The following is a 25,856-nucleotide window of genomic DNA, read 5'->3' on the forward strand; positions in this document are numbered from 1 at the left end:
AACTGAGAGCCCATCAGTGTGACCTCATTTCACCTGGGGCCCTATCAAAGCAACTACAAGGCAAGGTACAGAACAAGCAGAGCACGCAATTAGGGCTCTGCCATCTCTTCTGGAGAAACTATGGTTCAAGCCATAAAACAACATATGCAGTGTGCCAAAAGAATGTTTCTGTTAGTCCCAGGGGTATAGTGGCTGTGCTGAAATGGTAGGTAAATCTTTTCTCTTTTTATGTTTAGCAAACTCTGAATATTAGTAAGCTTCACAAGTATGAGTGTTAAGGACCAAAGTATTATAATAATAAATGTAGCTTGGGAGCAGCAGCTATAATCCAGACAGCTTGAAAGAACTGTTTATTTTACAATCTGAAAATTCTCATACAGCATGAAAAAACTAAACATCATAATGGCTGTAGCACCTATTAGAGTGATATTTTCATCAAACTAGCAGGAGGGGAAAAAGGAACAGATATACTAAGCTGTGAAAACTTTAATCCTAGGCTTTCAGGCATATTTACTCTTGAATCCACTTGTCAACAGCATTAATAACTATAACAAGGTTTTCTTCTGTTAGATGGCAAAGACCTATGGCCCCTCTCATGAAGCAGGATAATGTGACTCAACAGATTTACTGATTGAAATGGAGGGGAAAGGCTAACTGTAATACCCTGCTGATTCTAATTTCATCTTAATTATAAGGTATTTGTCCGAGATAACTAGGAAAAACCTTAATTTGACATTAGAATTTGTTTCTGAGTAAGAAATAGTGTCAGCTACAGTGATGCCAAAAATCTGGACTCTTTAATAGATTTTACTTTTGTGAATTGTAAAGTTTCTCAGTTAGGAATTCAGATATAATTCAGAGACCAGAAAGACCATCACTAGGGAAAAAATCCTTAATTTTTCTCTAAATTTTTGTATGCTGGTTGTGAGAACATAAACTGACCATTGTTTAGTCATTCTTCAACAGGCGTGCTTGTAGTGGTCTACATGCAATGAGTTACCTTGATACTTGACCAAAACATGCATTCACACATACATGTAGACATGTATATGTGTGTGTGCTAGACACACATACACACACACACATAAGCACACACACACACACACACACACACACACACACACACACACACACACACACGGACACATACAATCTTGTGTCCAAAAATTAATAAATGATAAACTCAGTCTTCAGCCAGGATCTAAATCTTCAAACATACCATCCTGTTTGTTAAATGCGTGGTTATTCATTGGGATGGTTTGAATTACAGTGAACTTCATGGGTTCATATATGAATACTTGGTTCTCAGTTACTTGAACTGTTTGGAAAGGACTAGGAAGTGTGGCCTTGTGGGAGATGTGTCACTGGGAAGAGACTTTGAGATTTTAAAACTAACTCTCTCCATCTATCTCTATCTTTCACTCCTTCCCCCTCCTCCTCCTCCTCCTCCTGCTCCTCCTCCTCCTCCTCCTCTTACTCCTCCTCCTCTTTCTCCTCCTCCTCTTCCTCCTCTGTGCTAAGGAAGGATTTAAACTCTCAGTTAGTGTGCCAGTGCCTTGCATACCTGCTTGCCTAACCCTTTAGAACTGTGAGTCCACTCAAATGTTTTCTTTTATAAGTTGCCTGGGTTATGGTGATCTGTCACCACAATACAGAAGAAACTAAAATAGTCAGTGTGTCAGGCACATGGCAGGCACCCTAAAGATAAGACAGGCAAGTGATACAAACCCATATGTCAGGGCCTTTTTATAAAGGGTAGGATATCTCTTCACTTATAGTTACTATTATTCTTTCAGCATCTGTAATAATATAATGCTGGTGATGAATGCCTTAGTGGAATAAGAGGACTAAACATTAGGTAAGATTCATTAGCTTAAAACCAGTTTCCTTAAATTCTCCTAGTTTTATAATTTTTACATTCTAAATCTTCAAGCCATTAAATGAGTTAGTTCATGAAAGCCTATAATACTTCAAAAATGTTTTGGTGATAATAAAATATTCTACCCATTTTCTTTAAGAAATGACAGTTGGATCTATCAAAAGAGGAAGACACACCCTATCATTTTTCAATGCAAATTACCTGGCATAAATTATTTTCAACAGTCTATATGGGTAAGGAAAAGAAAAACAAGATCCATTCCTACTATTGTTTGCTCTAAGAACTGAAATATATAAAAATAAAGGAACACATCAGACATCTGTATACTGATAAAAAATTAACATTATAAATCCAAAGATTCTGTTACTTTTTCCTTTTATTACAAATTAGAATCGACATGAAAGACTCTTCCACTCCCAAGCTGATATAGAGATGACACCAATAATTCACAACCGCATGTGATTATCCTCCACCATTCACTGTACAGTTGCCATGGAAGCCACTCTGTTATCAAAAATGGATGTTGCTGTGGAATTGAATTCCTGAATCTTTATCCTCCACCTGCAAAGCAAAGTGCTATCTGCAACCTCCACCAACTGGAAGAAACGAGGTCGTAGACTTAGAGAATTGCCCTGAAAGACTGCCAACTTTTTCTTGCTTTCTTCAAATACCTGGATTTCAGCAACCAGAAGGCATATATTCAGAGTGTGTTAGAGTTTCAATAGGACCTGATTGAGCTCACAGCTAACCACTCTCCTAGAATTGGAAATATGTGGACTTGAACTAAAATGCTGTCTTAAATTTTGGCCAAATGCCCGAACCCTGGGCAGCGTTTGAGTCCAAGTGTCTCTTGCATAAAACTGTTGACAACTGAAGCGGAAAACGTCCAACAAAAACGTAAATAAAGGAACTCGTGGAAGATGTGCTTCACTTGAATACACTTCATAGGTTGAGGCAATTTTCTTGAAAACCGGGTTTCTTATATTTCTTTGTGAGCCACAGCCTTTAAAGGCTGAGCTGTCTCTCCACTCAAACTAGTGCTTTTAATAACTATATCAAAATTGACCAATTCCAGCAAGTAAACATGCAAGAATGCATTTTTCTCAGGCTCAATAGTCAACTAGGATAAAGTTGTCTTAGCGATACACTAAAATCATATTGTAAATAGTAGGTAAATAGTTTAAAAATAAAACTCATTCATGATAACAGAACCATCCTAGGCTGTTTTGTGTAACAATTGCTTTCCATCTTCTTCAAAAACAATTATGTTATTGAACACTTTTCTGATGCAAGAGAATGACTATGTATTTGGGCTATAGTTAATACTTATTGAGCATTTTGTTTATGTGTAATATGATTATGTGTTTTATATAGATTACTTCTTTTAGCCGTTATAACAAACCTATAAAGTAGATATTTCTGTTCCCCTCACATTCCCTTCAGGAAGGAAAATAAATTGTTTTTCCAATATCCAAAAACCAGAGCCAGTAGATTTCAGAGAACCTATGAAATATTAAATCACTCATGGTGTTAATTATTTACTTCTAATGGCCAACAGTTTCCAGAATTGCTTCTGACTGATTATCTTGTCCTGTGAATTATAAAATATGCAATTATCAATGGGTGTCAAAGCAATGTGATATAAATACCATAGTCAAAGTTTGTTACTATAAACAGTGAAAATGTTGAAGTGACACGAGTAAGTGGTAAAATCCCATACTGTTCTGGTTTCTGAATCAACATTATATTTCTTGTATCTTTTGTGTCTTATTTCTTTGTTTTTTCATAGAAGAACCCATCATTGGATAAACAGTTACAATGTGTTAGGAATATCATGCTAGTAAAGTACTGACAAAGTGTTAACTAGTGACTTAGCATAAAATGATTGAGCATCCTATCAGAGGCCTCAGAATGAGTAGAATTATTGTCATTTATTTCTTGTTGTTAACTCTTCCAAAACAAAGTCAATAGGTATGGGCAGAATTGATGATGTTATATTTATCACTAAACAATAGTACCTGATAAGTGCCTTTTAAACCTGAGTTCACTGGCGTGTAGTGCTGTTTAGCTTCATGCATTCATAAGTAGGATAAATATAGATACATATTTTCTGATTATAATTTATACCAAAACTAAATTTTTTAGTAATTTATTTTATTGTGTTAGTGCTTAGCACAAATGTATGTGTGTTTGCTTCCTCTCTTTTTCTGGCTGGAACCATGGAGCTGTACCAGAGAAGAAAAGGAAGGTTGCCTTTTTTTATAATCTTGTCGGTTAATAAACAGTCACAGCTCGGCAAATTGAAAAAAAAAAATGTGTGTGTGTTTATGTTATATGCGGTGCCAGGTGCCTGTGGAAGCTAAAAGGTCACTGAATCATCTACAAATGAAGTTCAGATTGCTATAAGCCATCATATAGGTGCTGGGTCTGATGTTCTCTGCAAGAGCAACACATGCTTTCTAACCTTGCACCAAAACTAATATTCCACTCCTTATGCTTTTGTTCACAAACGTTTGTATATACAGAAGCATGTGCATCCCTGTGTGGTCTTTGGATGATAACGCCCACCGTAAGTTCAGGTGCTTCAGCGCTTGGTGCCCAGTCGGGGGGCCAATAGGACAGATTTGGAGTTGTGACCGCACTGGAAGAAGTAAGCCACTTGGTCAGCCTTTGAGGCTTAAAAGCCACAGGGTGGTGCCAGTTCAGTCACTGCTTCCTCCTTGAGGGTCAAGATGTAAGCCCTCAGCTCTGACCAGGAGCCAGGCCAGCTGCTTGGTGACAGGCTTTCTGGCAGTGACATCTTTCTATCCTTGCAGAACCATGAACAAGAGAAGAAACCCTTCCTTCTAGAGGTTAGCTTGGTTGTGCTTTCTACTGCGGTAATAGAATCATAGCTAACACCCTTGTGTTTACAATTCTAACAGTTTAACACACAAGATCCTTTTGGTCTGTCCTCAGTGAATATTTTATTTACTTTCGTTCTTTATAGTTCTATGTAATCATAGTACATCACAGTACTCATGAAATTATCACTGCCCCTTGATAATAATACCAGGTATCACCACTGTAACACAATTCACACCAACGTAAAGTTTTATATGATCATTTTAAAGGCAAGGTTTTTGTCTTGTCCAAATGTGTGTGTGTAGACAGATATATCTTGTGAGATGCTCAGTGAGTGTACTTTAAACTGAAAGGAAACTAAATCCCAAACTTGGTGACTATCTTAATGGAATCTCTAACATCTCTCGTCGGTTCTCTAATCTACGCAGTCATTCAGACACTGGACATTTATTAAATCCTTAAACACTGCTGTTGTCCATAATGCTGAGGATTAAGAACACAAACCTGTAACAATAAAAACTCACAAGTACGAAGGAAAACTGTTAGGGAAAACCAACCTAAGAAGAGATGAGTGCACACACAAGAAAATCAATGTTGGATCTACAATTACTGCACAGTGAAAGGAGAGAGAAGTGAAGACACTCCAGGTATAATAAGGATTTCCTCCATGGTTCCTAACTATGAGACTAGAGGTATGGTAAGAAGCCAATGAGTAGGAAATATATTGGCAAGTAATACAGATCAGTACAGAATATTTCATGGTTTTTATTGTTGAAATGCAAACGATATATTTGTACAGTGCTAGAAATTTGCACAGGGTCTACAGCTTTAACTCATGGATAGAAATTGTCTCTTCTGTGTGAATCTTTGAAAAAAGATGGGAGGGAGGGGGTAAGGGAAAGGTGAAAGAAGAAGGGAAAGTAGAAGGAAAGTGGGAAGGAAGAAGGGACAAGGGAGGGGGAGGGAGAAAGGAGAGAAGGGGAGAAAAACTACGAGTTGGCTGTGGTGGCTCATGTCCACCACACCAATACTATAGAGATAGAACAGTGGGAAGACTACTCTAAGTTGGAGTAGCCTGGGCTACATAGAGGGTCCCAGGACAGCTTGTGTTACATAGTACAGACTCTGTCTAAAACTAAATGGGAAAATGGGTAAAAAGCAAAGTTTGTTTTTTTTTTTTTTTCTTTTTCACATCAAGCAGAAACTAGCGAGAACTGTGTAGTGGGTGAGAATGGGACACCAATTATCTTCTTCTCAGGTAAGCACCTGGAGCATTCTCAGTGAAAGTGACTAAAATTCTAGAAATAAAACTCATCTAATCTTTACTGAAGTTTCGACTGCCTTTGAAAGTAGCTGCCTCTTACTGTAGGACAGCCCTGGATTCGAGGAGCTGTAGGCAGGGCTTGTAGGCTTCTGCTTGTGGAGCAAAAAAAACATGAGATTCCTTAAAAGGAGGTCTCAAAAATTATATCTGTATTTAAATCCCCTGTTAAGGTTAATCTGATACTCTGTTTTCCAAGTATTTCAGATTATTATAGTCAACTCTATTTTTTAGATTTCAAAACTACCAAAAGCCCGTCTCGATACCCAACGTACATTTGATGCATTTTTAAATCTAATTATATAAAATACATAATTTCAAGGGAGTAACCAGTATTTGCAACTTGAAGCAGCTACATAGTTAACTGGTAATTCATTCTATCACTTTCTAAGAAAGTATGTTCTATTTACAGAGATAAAAAGGAATTTCTAAATTGGTCACTATTTAAATATGTAATTTGTCAAAAGGTAAATATTACTGGTTGAGAAATCTTGGTGTTAGTGCCCCCTCACAGTGTTAAAGACAGGAATATAATTTATTTTAATTTTAAGAAAATTATACATATGCACACACACACAAACACACACACATGTATATATATATATATATATATATATATATATATATATACGCATATGTATGTATTCAATTACCACCTCTCAAAGCACTGGAATCAAGGAGCTATGAGCATGCCTTGTAGGCTTCTGCTTGCTATGTAGAACAAATACTATGAAGTACCTTAAAAGGAGGTCTCAAAATTATTTCTATATATAAATCCACTGCTAAGCCTAATTTGAAGCTGTTAATATATATCCTTAATAAAAGCCACAAAATGTGTATTTGTTAAATTTTAAGGAAAATTTTTACAGGCAAAACATTATTACCCTCATACATGTTAATAGTTTGGTGTAAACCACATCTATTTTTTTTTCACTAAAGTTCTGAGAACCCAACTGCCATTGAACTATGTGTTTTTAATTGAATGTTTTAAGTGTTTCTAGTACAGAGATAACCTTGGGTATTAGCTGGCTGCTCTACACCAGTGTTTTAACTGAAGCAGATGTTCATCACAAGGAATATTATAGGAAAGACTGTGTATACACATCCACATATTCAAGTGTAGTAAGGCTTCCTTTTACTACACATTCTGTTTGGGAAGAGTCAACTTTCCCCCTAATATGTCAGGAAAAAGCAAAACTGGTAGTAAAATCTTCGTACCATGAAGAAGATTACTTTGGGGTGGAAACTAAGCCATTAGTAAGACTCCAAAGCACTTCCGCACCATCCAGGATAACTCCACACAGTTTCCCTTGCACACCAGCCAGGATCACACCACACAGCTTCCCTTGGACATTAGCTAGGATCACACCACACAGCTTCCCAACCTTTCGCATTCCAGTGATTTTTCACTTTCTCTCTGCTCTGCTGTCAGAACTACCGTACGTATCACACTTACGGCTCAAGCAACATAGGGAGTTCAATACTTGAAGTATCATTACAGAAAAAAAATGTGTACGCTATCCTCACTGTGAGGAATAAAGGAAAATATATGCTAGTTTGAAGCACTGATCTATTTAGCACATTCAACCATACATATGTCTACAGACATTCAGTACAGCACAGAATGCCTTTTGTCTAGTGGCTTTTTTTTAAAAAGCAAAACAGGACAAAACAAAACAGAATAGAAAACCCAGTAAACCATTCTGATTTCCCAAGAAAGGTCAATCCCATCTTCAGTGTATGAGGAGTAATAAGAAATTTAATCACAATGGTACTTGTTGTCTTATATTTAAAACTCTTTGCAAACAATGAGTTAAGAATGAGAACAGGTAAAATTGTTTTTTTAACCCAACCATGCTGGTATTTAATGTCCAATAGCTTGTCCATAGTCATGAGGATCTGAACTCATTATCTTAAATACAAGGTTGGCATTTATAAGAGAAATATCCTGAGGTTTCAAGTCCCACGAGAAGTATTAAAACACTTCTTCACCCTGCATGGGAAGTTAGTGGTAATAGATTTGATCCAAACAAACTACTAAAATATGAGAACATCTAGGTGACTTGATCTGAAATAATCAAGTTCCAGGAAAGCAGTACTTTATTATTTATGTATTTTTATTTCATGTACATTGGTGTTTTGTCTCCATACATGTCTAGGAGAGACTGTCAGATGCCCTGGAATTGGAGTTCTCTGGAAGAACAGCCAGTGCCCTTAACCACTAGGCAACCTCAGCCCAGAGACTAGTGTTTAAATACTTACTGTAAACTTACAAAAATTCGATGCACTGTTCTTCAAATTAATTTTCTAATAATCCATGTGATTGACTATACTTTCTATAAAAAATAAAAACTTAATGATAAAAGAATAATGGACGATACACTAGTAGCAACTGTTGTTTGTTGAGTCCAATTCTGAGGCAAGTACTTCACATGGTCTCTCCACTTCCATGAAGTTGGAAGTATACCAAAACACAGGATGCAGATGAAGAAGCTAAAACACGAACAAGTAAATGATCTGGCGCAGCACACACATTTACTAATTAGCAATATCCAGGATTACTGAATCATTTATCCCCTTTTCCCACTCTTCAGACATTTAGGATAGACAGTGAGCACTCACACCCACGGTCCTGTGTCTAACTACTGTTTTATTACTTCTAAAGGAGTATCAACCCACTATGTCCATAGGCAACTTAAATTCAAAACACTATTAAAATGCCTGACACGTGACATTAAATAAATGTATGTTATGCACTGATGGAAGATTTGTGCTAAAATGTAAATAAATATAAATATGTGAGGTTGCTCTTTTCTGCATCAGAAAATCTGAGCAGAAATCAGGTCATCCAATAATTTGGATCTTATGACTATCATTGATAAGCATTTCCAATAGGTACCTGTCAAAAATAAATAATATATAGGTAGGTAGGTAGGTGGGTGGATGGGTGGATGGATGAATGAATGGATGGATAGATACATAGATAGATAGGTAGATAGATAGATATATAGATAGAGATAGATAATCATTCTGGCATTGCCAAAACTGAACAGAATGAAAATAAGAAAAATAACATTATAATGTATGTTTACTTGCAAATAGTAAAAAGGGATTCAATTCAAAATAATCTGTACAAATAGAACACAACAGTGCAAAACACACTATTAAAAATAAATTTTATACCCAGAAATATGATGAACATATTTGGTGAAACAGTGGATGGATCATGACTTCCAAAGTACAAACTTTAATATTATATTTTGTAGTTTTTCCTCTAAATTAGGATAATCCATTAAGAATTCTAACTTCAAGGTTGTTAGGAGAAAATTGCAGAGCTCATTAGGAATGGGAACACTGAAGAAGTGGTGGCTTTTATAATATGAAAACATAATTTTTATTTAATGTCACATCTTCAAAATATCCAACAGACACTAAATTTCAGGCGATTTTCAAATTAACAATTTCTAGTTTCAAGTTACTATTGTGTGGCATTGTTTTACCTTAATTTACAGACTGTATTTTCTTTTGGTAATGAACATGTTTTTTTTCTTCCTCCTCCTTTCTAAGGGGACAAAACAAGAAAGAAAGAAAGAAAGAAAGAAAGAAAGAAAGAAAGAAAGAAAGAAAGAAAGAAAGAAAGGAAGAAAGAAAGAAAGAAAGACTGAAATTAAGAAATTAAGAAACGCAACTCCATGTAAACAGCACTTACCCTTAGCCAGACACTCTGGTAAACGTCTAGAGTCTCTGTAACAATGAGTCAAGAGTCACCATCCTGAACTACTTAACAGTAAAGGGCAGAGTGTTGAGTCAACTTGGTTTAAAAATCTCAACTAGACAGTCTTAATATGCAGGGGTTTGTACATATGTATTGAAAGGGGCTAAACTTCCAAGGTGGTCAAAGTAAAACTCAGGTAAGGATGGAGGCAGAGAAATTATTTGGCTTGCATTTGCATTTTTGCAAGGTACAAAAACCTTTAAAACCGTGTGTGTGTGTGTGTGTGTGTGTGTGTGTGTGTGTGTGTGTGTGTGTGTGTTCCTGAAAACCGACCTCCGTCAGTCTAGTCAGTGCTTTGACCCTGCAATTAAAAAACAAAATCATGGGCTGCACTCATGTTTATATCTTCTGTAAGAAAAACAAAAACAATAACAAAATAAGAAAAAGACAAACCCACAAAAGAATACTGACCATGTGAAATTAAATGCTCAATTCACATCATATTCTGAAATGGTTAGAAATATATCCTGGACGAATTGACTTAGAGCCTTAATGTATTCAAAACCCTGATAAGTATCTCTATGATAAGGAGGACCTTATTTCACTGTAAATATTTTAATTGCTTAATGTCGATGAAAGAGATGCTACTTTTCCACAAAAAAACTATTAACTTCCTTTTTGTGCTTTCCCAAATAAATACTGCTCTTTTTAAATTGTGTAACAAAGAGTTGTTCGTATGAACAGAACATTGAGCCAGGCCTGTGGCATCAGTCCCGGGATGACAGCATTTGGAAGGAAGATGCAGGAGGATTGAGAACTGAAGGCCAGCATGGACCAGGTGGGAAGATCTTCATAAAAGATATATAAGTAAATGGGTTAGACTTTATGTATCTTCGGTGGATATGCGTTTGCTCCTCTGCTGTAGAAACTTCCTCAGGAAACTCCAACATTGTCTCAAAATGTCATCTAACTTTCAGATAAGTGTTGCCACTCACCCTGCCTCCAAGGTTACCAAAAACATACACTGAATTGTATGCCAATCAACCCTGCACCTGCAGAAGGAGAGTCCTCGTCCCCGCTCTCTGCTCAAGTGTAGAAAATTAATCATTTTTGCTTTGCAATTGAGAACTACTTAGTAAGGCAAACACAATGAGAGCCAGGCCACTTTCATTAGAGGCTTTTAGTGCTGTCCCCACCCTGCTGAATACACACACACACACACACACACACACACACACACACACACACACACACACACACACACGGTTTTAAAGCTTTTTGTATCTTGCCAAATGAAGGTGTGAACCAAATAATTTCTCTGCCACCATCCCTACCTGAGTTTTACTTGGAATCTTCGCTCCATTCAACATATACCTACAAACCCTGCATATTAAAACTGTGTTTAGTTGAGGTTTGGAACTCATGTTGATTCAATACTCTACCTCTTTCAAACACACACACACACACACACACACACACACACACACACACACACACACACACACACACACACACAGAGAGAGAGAGAGAGAGAGAGAGAGAGAGAGAGAGAGAGAGAGAGAGAGAGAGAGAGAGAGAGGTTTGGAACTCATGTTGATTCAATACTCTACCTCTTTTCGCCAAACACACACACACACACACACAGAGAGAGAGAGAGAGAGAGAGAGAGAGAGAGAGAGAGAGAGAGAGAGAGAGAGAGAGAGAGAGAGAGAGAGAGAGGAGAGGTTTTATACTCTTCAATCCTGAGAGCTGCACTCTGAAGCCAAATCTCAATTCTCCTCTCTGACTCCTATCCAAAACAGTAGGCAATTACATAGGGGGCAAATGACAGAGGAAAACCTGTATGTTCCTAATTAATGGGGTTCGTTCTACAGCAGCATTCCTCATGTGCCAGCTCCCAGGAGGAGGTATTGTAGAAGCACAGTCACCATTTCATGAGTAGCTTCCATGCAAAACCGCATGCAACTGGAGCTCTTTCGCGGGACCGCACAGGAGCTAATCCTGGCGTTCTTGGCGCTGTCTGCATTCCTCTTAGCCCTTTAAAGAAATGCTCAAATAAACTGACCCCCTAAACTCACATCAGACAAGAGAAGGAGGTTCTATAGTCATGCGCGCGGACACACACACACACACACACACACACACACACACACACACACACACACACACACCACTGTCTCCTTTTAATCCTATGCAGTGGAGGGTTTCTAGAGCATCCTGGAGCTAGGCGGGGCAAGAGGGCAGAAATCAATAAGTTCAAGAAGAGAGCCTGAATCCAGGAAAGGGGGAGGAGGGGAAGCATACTCTGCTCCGCTCCAGGGATGCTGACAGAAGAACTGGTACAGATTTGCAGGCTCCTTGCCAGGCCACTCATGCAGGGGACATCCCTTCCAGGCCATAGCGGGACTTCTGCCTCAAGTCTGCGACGGCAGAGAAAGAGTGTGAGGTGCATACATAGGTAGGTAGGTTGCTAACTTACGGAAGAAGATGTATTCAGTATAACTGCTCCAGATCTTGTCGTCTCGGTACTGGTTGACAAAGGCGGCAGTGCCAGAGGAGTTGCACGCCACCATGTGGAAGCCAGCCTCAGAGAGCCGATCGAATGCCTGCTCCAAGTAGGTGAACTTGAGGTAGAAGCGGGATGTGTACTTCTCGGGCTGACGGTCAGGGTCGCGACTCTCATTAAGAGTGTCCCCAAAGACCTCCTTGGCCAAGGCTATGCGCCCGCACACCATGATGCGCGCCACACGCCTAAACTTGGCATCTGCCTGGTTGTCTCGCACTGTGGTGTAGGAGCCACGGTAGCCCAGCGTGAGGAACCCAGAGCGCTTGTCCGGAGCGCTGCCGCCACTGACAACGCCACTGACACCGTGTGCCCCAGAACTCGAGGGCGCGCCGGCCGCCGCCCCGCGCAGCAGCAGTGCGTCGCTGCTGCCCTGGGAAAGGTTGTCCTCCAGGTCGCTCTGGCAGCCCTCGTCGTTGAGCGAGTTCTGCTTGGTGACCTTGGGCGACAGCAGCTTGACCAGGTCAGTAAGCTGGAAGAACTCTGCCTCGCGCAGGAGCCTCTCCTTCTCGGGGAAGTGCTCGGGCAGCGCCAGCTGCTTGTCGCGCAGGTAATCCAGCACGTACCTAAAGAGGAAGCCGTCGCGGTCGATGAAGAAGCGCGCGCGGCTGTCCCTGGGCAAGTCGCCCCGGCGCCGAGCGCCGCCCCGGGGACTAGAGGGAGAGAACATGCTGGCCAGAGTGCTGTCCGGGACGCTGAGCAACGTCGAATGCTTGGTCACATAAACCTGGCCGCCAACATTCAGTTCTACTACCTCCGGGAAGGGAGACGGGGCGCAGGGCCCCGGGGCGGCGGCCAGCGGAGCGCCTGGAGAGCTGGACGCGGACACCATCTCGCTGATCGGGAGGATGGTGCTGCCGCCGCTACCCGTGTCCTTCAGAGCCATGGTCCCCGCCACCGGCCAGGTGACCCGGGCGAGCCGCACAGCGCGCTTCCCAGAGCCTCGAGGTCTCGGGTCCTCGGCGTGCGCTCGATCACCCGGCACTCTCTGGCTGACCGGCGCGGTCCTCCAGGCACCCGGCGCTGCTCAGGGTTCCGGGCAGCAGCGGCGTCGGAGTCGCCCGAGCTCCATCGGGGAGAGACTCTCAGGAATGGAGCTCCGCGAGCTCGGCTGCTCCTTTGGGGCGACCGACTGCAAGTGTGCAAAAGACTTGGAGAGGTTCGGGGGCTGCGCGCGGCTCGGGGAGGGGAGGGCAGGAGGCGGGGCCCGAGCGAAGAAAACTCACCCCCGGCTGCTAGCGAGCCAGCGCGCCTCAGCCGGGAGCGCTGGCGCCGGCGCTAACTACTCGCAGCCCGGGAGGTGGCACTGACGTCAAGCTCCGAACTGGGACTGGAGCCACAGCTGTCATTTAAAGGGATAGGCTCTGGGGCTGGGTTGGCGGCTCCAGAGCTACGGAGCCGGGATGAGGGCAGAGGCAAAAGGAGAGAGACAGAAGGAAGCAAAGCAGGAGAAGACAACAAAAAGAATCTAGCAACAGCGGACAATGACTCTCTTCATGGCATCCGAATCTCTTTTATTTTTCTCTCTCCCCAACCCCCCCCCTAGTCTTATCTTTCTCCTCGAAGTTCTCCATAACAAAACTAGTTTTACTCTCTTCAAGAGGAGGACCTATAATCCTTATTCTCAACTCTCAATGTTACAGATACTGGCGTTTGGACTGTGTTTGTTAAAGGGTTGAGACCTAGGCAGAGTTGAGTCCCAATTAGTGGCTTTTAAATGAAGGGCAAATTCCCCTTGGGAATCAAATGGCATGGTTCTACCTCATGTTCTATATTCTATTAGGGTTTAAAGCTCATAAATTTGGTTCCATTTCACAAACGCAATAAATGACTATGAGTAACAAAGCAGCTCTCTGTTACCAAGGTCACAAAACTTGATGCAGCACAACCACTCAGAGCAAGAGGACGATGGCTTATGCATTGTTATCTTCCTAACTCTAGTACTCTGCGCACAAACGCAAACCAGCATTATTTGTGACAGAAAAGGAAGACTGACATTCAGAGGAGAAAGTCTTTTCCACTGCTAGATAATCTAACATGCTGCCCAGCATTGGACATAACTTAATGCCCAGAAACGTGAACCATTGGCTTACAAAGTAGTAAAGAGAATATAGAGTTTTGTGACACAGAGTAATTTACTTCAAAAGTATTATAATAAAAATCATATACAGACTCCACTATTATAATCCCCATCCCAAGTGCTTGCCTATGATTCCTTCATTCAAAATCACCAAAATAGTAGTGGGTTTGAGATTCTGGTGTACCCTTAAATTTTCATAAATGATGAATATCCTATTATTTGAGCATTACAAGCTATATTTAATTCATTGATTCTTATAAGCCACATCCACAGAAAATGCCACATCAATTTTGAAAATTAGATTACCTGAGGCAGACTGGACTTAATGGACCAATGTAAGGACACAATACACTTGCCAAATGATTAAGACTTAAAAATAAGACTTGCAATGGGCATAATCACTGAATCCCCTCACTCATAGTCACTGAATTCCCTCTTCCGCGAGTTATGCTGATTAATGAAGCCTTTTTTTTTAACCTAAAAGCTTAAATTGAGCATTGAAACCATCTAAAAAGGGACATTGTCTTCTACCTCATTTGAAGAATAAGAAAATATTTGGCCTTTAAAATAATAGTTTCTGGAAAATGAATTAAGGAAAGCTTTATAACTTCCATAGATGAATAAGTAATAATGCCTTGAACTGATGCTAATGAGGCCCATTTATCATGAGGAAAATGTCCCTAATGATGAGGATGGTGCAGACAATTGCATTCCAATGGAACAGATACACATACAGATACGAATATGGACACAGAAACAAGAGAGTGCCCATGCTATCAGCTTAAACTGTGTTTTCATTGATGTTACATGAAGCAAACTTATGAGATGGTCTGAATTTTATACTCTTAATAAAATCACCTTGGCAATTCACAATAAATCTTATTTCGAGTGGTATTATGTGATAAATTGCTTTTGAAAATTATCTCTTCGGCCTTTATGGTTTCTCCTCAATCTCTTCCTTCTGCATATTCTTGTTCCCGGCAACCGTTCTTATCTACACTCTCCAACCAAACTCCTAACTGAACAAATAGCAAGTTGGAATGCCTCTACTCAATGTGTTCTCTGCCAAAAGTTTCTTTCTTCCTCCTACTCCCTTCCTGCTGCTTAACTTTCCCTCCCAGTATAAATATTACTTACTCTAGAAATCCTCCCACTACCTGACCAACTCCGCCCTCACTCATAATGTGTTTCCACCAGACCCTGTGCTCGTGCATGGACAAGTAGTGGGTCTCTGTACACCAGGCTGCAAGTGTGGCGTGCAGCCATATGCACTACTTCAGCATCAGGTTGATTCCTAGTACCTGGGAGGCGGCCACTTTCTATTTCAGATATACACTGCTTGTAAATGGATGAACATTTCCTTGCCTTCACGATGGGCCGTCAGGATTAAGTGCAGAAACTGCAGAAATACGTAAGATGTGGCTCTTAGCAATTAGAATCAAGTCAAGGAAGGAATGTCTTGTCCAAATAAACTCAACGAAGAAGGAAAAGCAGAGTCCAGATTGTGGTGATCCACTTAGTGCACTGAGCAGTGAACAAAGACCATGATCAGAACCATTTCCCTGTAAACCACAGGCATTATTAATGTTCCTCGGACCTATTAAAAACCAAATCTGGGTCCTTTAAGATCTGCTGCTGTGCAAAGGCAGGGCATCAGATTTCTCTGGCAGAAAGTGATGCATTTCTCTGCCAGAGAAATCTTCCAGCACCTTTTAAAACAGCCCAGTCAAACCAGTGCTAGTCTCCAAAAGCATAGCAAATGTCCACATAGGATAGATGGTTCCATAGCATAGAAGTGATTGATGAACTGGAATAGCAAAAGGACTCATGTGGTTAAGCAGGCAACAACTAAGTTAAAAGCAGGACTGGGTCTTCCTTAATGCAGACAAAGAATATAAACAGGTAACTACGAGGTATGGCTAGAACGAGGTTAAAACCCAACCAGCTTTGCATTTTCTGCAAGTGATTTAATCTCTGGGTACAGTTCCTTTTCGACCCAGTGGGCCTAAGATCACAGGTGTATCACTTCAGCAAGCGAGCCATCCACGCTTGCAGGAGTTCCTCACATGTGTTACGTCTATTACTAAGCATTGGAAAGAGCCGAATACTAACATAGATGGACCTAAGTGGAACTCTGGATACCAAGGCAGCTCAATGATAGAATGATACCTACTATGCACAAGGCCCTAGGTCACAACCCCATCACCACACTTCATAAATATACCGATTAATACCCTGCTATATATACCAATGTAGGAAGGGGGCGTGCACATGATGAGCACATTATGCATGTGTGCATTTGTGTGACCTTGCTTTACACACTGTTCTATGCATCCTAATATGCCTACAGAGCATGTTAGAGTGTGACCCCATCATCAAGAAGATCATCTATAGCACCATAGCCTTCTCTATCAATATCCAGTGTGTATACCGTTTCACTCACTGGGTTTTCTGTAGTTCTCTTCTACTAACTTTTTGTTGTTACTTAGCTTTTTTGTTGTTGTTTTTTGTTTGCTCAGTGCTTTGACTGAGTTTTGACTATGTTTTCTATTAACATGTAAACTACATATAGAATTGTGAGGCTCTACTGACCCCATTCAAAAGTATGAGTCATGTGATAACACACACTTTTATTCTTTATTCCCTCGGGAGGCACAGACGTAAAAGTATCTGCAGGACATGTGTATCTGTAAGCCATCCTGGGCTACAGGGAGAATTTCAGGCAAGCTGGGTGTTGTTGTTGTTGTTGCTGTTGTTGTTGTTGTTGTTGCTGTTTTTTAAAGCTCTACCTTAAACAAACAGGGGGGGAGGGGACATAAAGGTAATATAATCATTAAGTGATTTGTGTTCCTCTTATAAATGGTGGCAACTGAATAACTAACACCCATTTTTCTTGGAAGGGAAAAATGCCAGGGTAGGAGTCACATTGTGGGTATACAGCCTTGTGCAGTGTAAGAAGTAAAGGGTTTTTCTGCCATAGCAACTGAGAGGGCTAACCTCTCCAGCAGTAGAGCTGGGGATGTGAAGGGAAGGAAACCACACAGTCAGCGATTCCTACCGCGTCTTGAGAATTCTGGAAGCCAAGCAAATTCAAGTGTATTCCCAAATCCCAGACATCAGTTTTGAGACTATCAATAATTCCACCAGAAAACAAACATTTTACAGTGATATAGTAAGTAAACTCAGGTTATTTATGCTCAAGGCACATTTTATATAGTATATTGTTTCCAATTAGACATCTCAATAAGATAATTTCTGTAGTCGATTTATATTGGAAATTCTTTATAGGCACTATCCAAAGATAGGGTGAACATAAATACCCGTCCAAATTATGGAAATTTGTATAGATTATGATTTGATGTAACTAAACATTTAATATATTCCATGGCATCTAAAAAATGATCTTCTGGCATTTTGAAATAACATCATTTGCAAGCTGTTTTGAAATCAGCATATTTAATGTACATGTCCTGGTTTTGGAAGTGGGATGTCATCAATCTTGGGTATTTTTGAGTGATTGGGAAGATACTTAGCAAAAAGGTCTAGATTTTCATCCTCCCTCACTCTAAGCATCCTTTAAAAGTGTCTCAGTTTCTCAAAGCCAATGGGAGAAAAATCAACATGTTGCCCGCACTCTAAGAACATTGTGGATACTAATTTTAGCTGCACTGGACAAATGAGGTGATTTTTACACCTGAATGGATTCTAAGCTCCATCAAATAGTATCAACCAGGGCTCAAATGCTAGTGATGTTGGTTGCATGTAAGAAACCCTGTGATATAATTTAAAAAGTGTCCCTCATTGGAAGGAGGCTCTGAAATATAGAGTAAATTTAAAATGCTACTTATAAGAACCAGTCAAAATTCCCTTGAGGGATAACACCAAACTTAACATTAACTTATTATTTTGACTGAAGTTTCTTGACTATTGCATTTGATTTTGTAGTTAAATCCCTATTTGTGGCAAGAGTTCATTATTTCTGGCACTTTTTAAGTTCTACCCGTTAAGTTTGTCTGGAGGATCATTTAGATAATGACAGTATAACAACACAAGCTTCTTGAATAAAACCACGATGGAAATATTATTTACTCGAAATGCATTCTCCCTGGAGATGCCTGTCTACAGTAGGAGCAAAGGGTGAGTTATGCTATGAAAATAGTCAATCTAATGTTTAATTTAGCAAAACGTTTGAGAAATGTCCTAACCTAAAATAAAATAATTAAAATTAAGGTCCCTAGGTAATCACCTGTTAGCGTTATAAAATAGAATGAAGGTGAAATGCTGCTAAACAAAATTAAACACAGCATTTATTGAGAAACAAGTCAAATCCCTTCTTTTATATGGGGGACCTTTTTCTATCTGAACATGAGGGGCTGGAGGAATGTATCAAGGGAGGGATTAAATGTTCTTACTACTTAGAGGACTTTCCAGTCTTGTTCCCAGCACATTTGTTGGGCGTCCTATCTGTAACTCCATCTTCCACAGTTCCAACATTGCCTTGCTAGCTGCTTTTGCAGACACCTCTATCTATGTGCATACACTACACGCATACGACTATACACAATTTGAAAGTAAATCCTTAAAATAAAATAACTGGACATATGCAATTGATTGGTGTGCCTAACAGGGTTGCATTGCCCCAGTTTCACACATCACCTACAGCTATATGAGCATCTGCTCTATGCAATAGCTACTTTGTGCATAATTTTATATTGTTCAATCTGAGAGTTCTTAGCAACAGCAAAATGAGTGTACTATCATATCAACAAATGCCCAAATAGTTAAAAGTGTACGATTTATAAGTTGCTTTTCAAATAAGCATGTCTATGTATACCAAATGTTTATATACGTACTGCTAAAGAAAGTTATATCTATAAATTTCACTCTTAATTTACGAGAACCTGGACTAGAGTGGATTCCTAGCATCCAAGTCAGGCTGCTCACAACAAACTTTAGCCCTAGTTCCAGGACATCAAACACCTCTGCCTTCTAAGAGCACCAGGTTACAAGTACAGTGAGCCACTAGATATTCATATTATCCGCTCTTATTTTGGTTCAATAAGCATCTGTTTTAAAAATTCGGCTTTTAAATTAAATGAGTGGTATAATATTTCTTGTCAGTAAATGTCAGAGTATATACTAGTTTTCTCCATCAAAGGAGAATCAAAACTGTGTCTGAGCAAAAAAGAAATTTACACAAGAAAGACACAGATTTTTTAAGCCTTTTTCCTGCTGGTACACAAGCTAGCCAAATAGACACATTCTAGTGTCTCTGGGAAATTGTATTCAGTTGATATTAGCCTCACGACAAGCCAAACTCACACATTTAAGAGCAACAACTTTTCCTCCACCTTTGTGCTTCTGCGTTTAGCTAAATGATTATGGCTTAAGATTTATCACTAGGTTGATATCGGACAGTGGCTGAAGACTGTGTGCTCTACTTCTACTATTTAGGCCCGCCCACACCGCCATCGTCTTTTCCATTATTGTGACCCAGGGCTCTAAATTTACCAGAGAAGGAAAGGGCCAAGTAGAAATGGAACCGTTTTGTGACCTAGTGTAAGAAATCACAAAGTATCCTTTCCATTCTATTTTTACTAATCAATGTCACACGAAACCCTCCCAGATGTAAAAGGAGGAAACAGATTCTACTACTTGAGGAGAGGAAAAGAACCTTCTGGAAGTGCTTGAGAGCAAGTATATCATTGTAACCATTTGGAGAAGTACAATCTGCCATAAAAGCTGTCATAATTGCCCTCTTTCCATGTAAAAGCTTTACTTAATCTTACCTTTTAAAGTTAAAATATAATTACATTATTTCTCCCTGTCTCTTTCCTCCCTCTAATTCCTTCCTTTGCCTCTTACTTACTCCATTCACGTGTGTGTGTGTGTGTGTGTGTGTGTGTGTTTGTGTGTGATGAGTTTAGTAATATATCACTATAGTATATAGTGATGTATATATACATATAATCAGATTATATTGTATTCAGATGGTATTAGACAAAGATATATTTCCAGGACTAAACACTGGTAAAATTAGAAGGCTCATCCTTGAGAAACAGCTAGTTCTTCCTTTCTTGTTAGTTTTTAGTAACTCATACTAGCACCATCTATGGGTGGGGAGCCCTAAAATTTTCTCCCTCTGCAATAGTAGGTCCATTGGTGTAGGCAGCCATATTGTTGAGGTATCATGGTTAAACCTTCCCTGGGTGACACAATGACCCAGCAGATATTGCACTCCTCTAGCTTTTCCAGTTTTGCCTCTTCCATAATGTTCCCTGACTCTGAAGTTTAGGACCTGTGTTTAAAGGTAACCACTGGGGCAAAGCACCCTACTGTATGTTGTTATCTACATTTTGAGCTGTTGTGGATTCCTTTAATGGTCTCTTCTGCTGCAAAGTGAAACTTCTTTAATGAGAACGAAAATTGCATTTATTTGTTGATAGAATGACAAATACTTAGAATGCAGTTATGAGTTATGCTAGTTTTGTAAAGCAGTAATATACCATTCTCCTCTAAGATCCATGACCTCATTACCCCTTGTAGTTTTGGGTAAGTGCTTGAGTAGCAACAGGCATTTCTCTTCTGCTTATTATGTCTTTAATCAAATTAAGCAACTGCTGTTTACCATTGAGGGATGGGCTTGAGTACTGTACCTTTAGGGATACTTTGCTTTGCAGTTCATTATTACTGTTGATAGGACTATTGTTTAAGACTGTGCAGTTGCTTCCCCACCTTGGCATCTTGTACAGTACCACCCTATGCTATGAAAACTAATCCTCAGGGAGGAGGCTTTCAGGAGAGATCCAAATCCTAGCCTCCCTAGCCTGTGTTCAAGATGCACGGTGTCTTCAGAAAAAGAGGCTTATCTTCAGCCTCTGGAGTGCAGCAAAGGGAAACAGCATTGGCCTATATTACTTTGGTAATCTCTTGAACTCCCCCAACAACTCAGAAAGGCTATTCCATGCCTGTATCTGCATGTTTTGTTAGATAGCCTATGATTCAGCTTGAGAGTACAACTTCAGTGAAATTACACATACATACATACATACATACATACATACATACATACATACAGAGAGAGACAGAGTGAGAGAGAGAGAGAGAGAGAGAGAGAGAGAGAGAGAGAGAGAGAGAAGAGAACTAGCCTAATTGTAAGACTGTCTGAACTCTTTAAAGACATAAAAGGACACCCAGGTGTTTCCTTCATTTTTAATAAGAGTACCCATTTTTTTCACCATGATCATTTTATTCTGCTCTAATAAATTGCTTCAGCCAATTTGCATTTGCTCTAGTTAATCCAGACCTCCCCTCTGCTGCATTCTCTCAGCTTCTCTTACAACATCTGCAGGCTTTAATTCACCCTCACTGAATCATCTCTTTTATCCTTCAGATGCTGACCCAGTAAACACAGATACATCTGTGAACACTTAAAAAGGCTTGGCATCCCAATTCCCACAATCTTTTCTACTCTGATCACTACACAATGGATGCACTTCCACTATCTTGCAAAGTTTGTTCTGCTCCCTAAAGCAATACTGACTTTATCTAGCAGATTTCAAGCTGATTGTCTGTGTGTAGCCATGACATCCCATCATACTCTTATTATATTTATCCAACTTATGGAATATAATATATTCAATGTGACACCATGTGTGACTATCAATAAGAACAGATATTTTCAATTTCTGTAGGTAGAACATAGTATATAAGATTGAGACTAAGAAAAACAATATAACTATACAATCATAAAGTCCTAAATTATTAAACTTGGCCTAGTTTGAGGTATGAGCTGCAGCATATGAGCTTCCAAGAGGAGGTAGAGGGTTATAAGTTAGAAAATTCAAACTATCCAAAAAGACATGAAAGTTTGCCTACAGTCAAGCTCATCTTCAGCCACTTAATGAGTTTAAAGTCATTCTGGTCTACGCATATGTACACACATGGAAGCTTGACATATACCAGATTAAGAAGAATAGAAAAGTTTTCACCACGATGAAGTGCTAAGGACAATAAACTAAATCGTAGCTTAAGAAAAACGATTCTAAGCATAATGTTGGTAACAGTATCCAGTTTTTTCAGAAGAGAAAATGGAGACTCATGGATGTTCACTAAACTTCGGGAAAGCACACAGCTAATGCCTAATAAAGTTTGGATTTGCATTTGTGCTGCTTTGATGGGAAAGTATAAAGAGAATTGTACATGACAGTGAGCTCATGAAGAAAAACACTGAAGAGTCATTCACAAAGTTTTGTTTTGATGAGAAAAATGGAGAATATAATGCATGGTTAAAGAAGGGAAATGGGGGGCAGTATGCCTCTGCCTTGTGAGGAAGAAGCCTAGGGGAAAGGGAGTGGACACTGAGCAGAACACTCAGTGGGACAAAGAAGAGATCAGGGGACCTGATGAAGAAATCACATTTGACAAGGGGACAGGACTCTGTTTCCTCAGACAGATTCTGAATAATATCAACTCTCTTCCCTAGGAAATGTGTCTCTCCACCTCCAAGGATGCTTGGATCTAATTAGGTAGGATTTTGTTTAGATTGCTAGAATAAACTCCTACACGTGAAATATTTTTGTTACCTTTTGGTCCCATAAGAACAGAAGAGCAGGGGGAGATTAAGATACCATTTTTTTCTTTTTACTTCATTTGCTGCCCCTGAAATGGATTGTAAAAGTGACTCCAGAAACATGCATCCTAAACTGGGGGCTGGGGTAAATACATTTCCCTGTTAGCCTTGGAGGTGGCGATAACTAATGTCCATCTGTAGGGTGTTTTCAAAGTGAGTGTCAGACAGCTTCCAGGTTCCTATTTGCTCATTTTGTGCGAGGCTCAATATCACCATATAAAATAAAAATTTAAGATTCTCATATCATTTTGACTGGAAATTAATTGTGCCCAGATCGTACCAGCACACAATGAGCAATCACTGGCCATGAGCTATTCTCAGTGTACGGGTCAATCCTCAGAGAACACACTTCAGGATCTGACAGCTAGATGGGAGTCCTTAATATCAGAGCGGTAAATGTCTCCCAGCCTGCCATTTATTCTTTCTTTCATTTGCAGTTGTTCTCAGTAAATATTTATACAATGCCTTCTTTGTGACAGCCACCCAGCTCAACTTGGAAATGATGCTGAACAGAGGGTCAATCAGAGATTCTCTGTCCTTGTTTAGCTTGAACTTGGGGTCTCTGACCTCCTTCTGTTCTTGTTTCCCAGTAGTTTGTCATTTCTCTTGCTTTGACATATGAGCTACTGTACATGAAGTAAGATCTTGATTCTCTTAGACGATGCTGTTCCTCTCGAATTTCCTTCTTAGGTCCTACATCCTAGGTCTTGTCGTCTGGGACTGCCATGCCAGTCAGTGAGACATCATATCAGATGAGCTTTGCGCACCTTAGAGAGGAGAACATGAACAGGAGCGAAGTGTGTCTTCTATCAATAAAAGGAAAACGTTGTCAGACTTTGAACATATGTGTTGTTTTCTATGTAACCACTCCAGGTGGGAATCATCCTCAATTTAACCTTCCTTCTCAAAGGACACCACTGAAATTGTATCAGACAGTATAGGCAAACTGCTAGGAAGGAAGTGGAAAATAAACACTCAGATGTTATTCTTTCCTTTTGCTCTGTTTTTCAGCCTGTGATCAACACTTTGTCAAATACAGCAAAGACACAGAGTAAGAAGGCTTCTCTCTCATTCCTTATGATTTTGTATCCTGATAACAGAACAGCATGAAGAAGGGAAGAGTGGACCTGCAAGGTTAAAATAGACAAAGTCCAAGACCAAAGGAATTCTCCAAGCCGCCAGAATTATTGTATTAATTTCAACAAAACACAGCGATAGACAAGTCAAAGAGACCCTTGAAAAGATTATTGCAGTCAGGGTCAAGGTAGAAGAAAAGCGAAAGATCTACAACAAAACTAATATGCCCATTGGGGTTTATTATGAGCACATTTGATTTAAAAAAAAAATCCTTTCAGTTTACTACCACACTCAGAATAAAGAGAGAGCTAATGGAAATTAACAAGGTAATATTAAGCCAGATGTTAAATAATTTTGCATTTGTTGTGTAACTACCTGTTCCATGATTTTCACAGACTCCATCCAGGGTAGGAGTAATGTCATCATCATGCTGGTTTTTAAAAAAAAAATGGGAGATGAACCAAATCTACTTGGTGAGACAGTCACACCATTTGTACACATGTCCATGTAACCAACAGTGACAATAATGGTAAATTATTTCTAATCGTACGGAGTATGTGCCCGGCACTGCTGTAAGCAATTGGCTCATATTAAACCATTACTCCCAAGAGCAGCCCTATAAGTCCTGTATCACCCCTGCCATCACAGAGAATTAAATGAAGGCAGAGAAAATGTAATAACGTTTTAAGTTCGAGTAACCAGCAGACGGTGGACGTGCTCTTCATCACCAGGCAGTATAGCTGCACTTTCAATAGCTCCGTCCCTGTACCAATTTCTGGGTCTGACTGCTGTTGGTTTTGTCTTACATTGCTTATACATAAATGGCCAGAATGGTTATTTAGTCTTATCAATTGTATTATGTTACTTCCCTACCAACTCACTGAATTTCTGTCTATTTCTAGATCTCAAACTCTTGATATCTATAACGCGGTTCTCCAGCTAGATGATTGTCTTTCAGACTAAAATTTGTGTGTTTAAATAATTAACTGCCATGTAGATAACTGTTCCGTTCATCGTACTTTGGCACCTTCCTCATTCGCATTTTCCTGCCAGACATATATCCTATTCAAGCACTGACAGAAAGAAATATAAGCCACTAACTGGGACATGCACTTTTAGAAGTCCTAGTCTAGCCACAGAAAGCAAAGAGGAGGATCCAACACTCAGGAGCAGTCCAGAGCACCACTCTTAGTTCTGCCATCAATTGCAAGGTCAGGGCTTAACAAGCCACCTGCAGAGGTGGAGGTGTCTAGGAAAAGCCAGCATTTACTGGACAGCACTATACTGTTAGAGCTAGGACTCACCGAAGAGAAAAGAAACAGTGATATCAGTTGAGATCAGAGCCAGGCAGAGCAGAGTTTGGGAAATCACAGTGCTTCTGGTTCTCTCTCCCCAGGGAAATCTTTTGTCTACTTCTCTGCATCGTGCATGAGAATACACAGGGTCTTTTCCAATGTGGATGTCCAAGTAGTTTTAATGGTCAAGGTTTCCACTGCAAACACAGACAAGGTTTTCAGCCTACGGCTGGCTTCAGTCTCTGATCTTCCTAAGTTTGAACTGACAAAATGTCATTCAAGAATGTCATTGACAGTCCTTTTATTAGGTAACTTGTCATGTTCTAAATCCCTCCTAAACAAAGATGTTTTTATCAAGGACTTAGAGAAAACTAATAATTATCAACTAAGAGTTAACATCAATGGCTAAACTAGTCCCTGATCAAACTTAAATTCTTTATCCTACCTAGA

At 39.8% G+C, this 25,856-nt stretch overlaps 1 protein-coding gene across 1 annotated transcript in view; it reads right to left on the bottom strand.

The window, feature by feature from the left end:
* The window catches only part of Kctd8 (potassium channel tetramerization domain containing 8), a 236,070-nt gene extending 222,379 nt beyond the window's left edge, over positions 1-13,691 (bottom strand). Inside the window, exon 1 of the mRNA XM_032916054.1 lies at positions 12,239-13,691. Within this exon, the coding sequence (XP_032771945.1) occupies positions 12,239-13,208 (970 nt within the window). The 5' untranslated portion in view covers positions 13,209-13,691. The remainder of the gene's footprint in view (positions 1-12,238) is intronic.
* Positions 13,692-25,856: the final 12,165 nt, after the last annotated feature.

Source organism: Rattus rattus, chromosome 11 (genome assembly GCF_011064425.1).
Source record: "Rattus rattus isolate New Zealand chromosome 11, Rrattus_CSIRO_v1, whole genome shotgun sequence".
In the NCBI taxonomy this organism is placed as follows: Eukaryota; Metazoa; Chordata; class Mammalia; order Rodentia; family Muridae; genus Rattus; species Rattus rattus.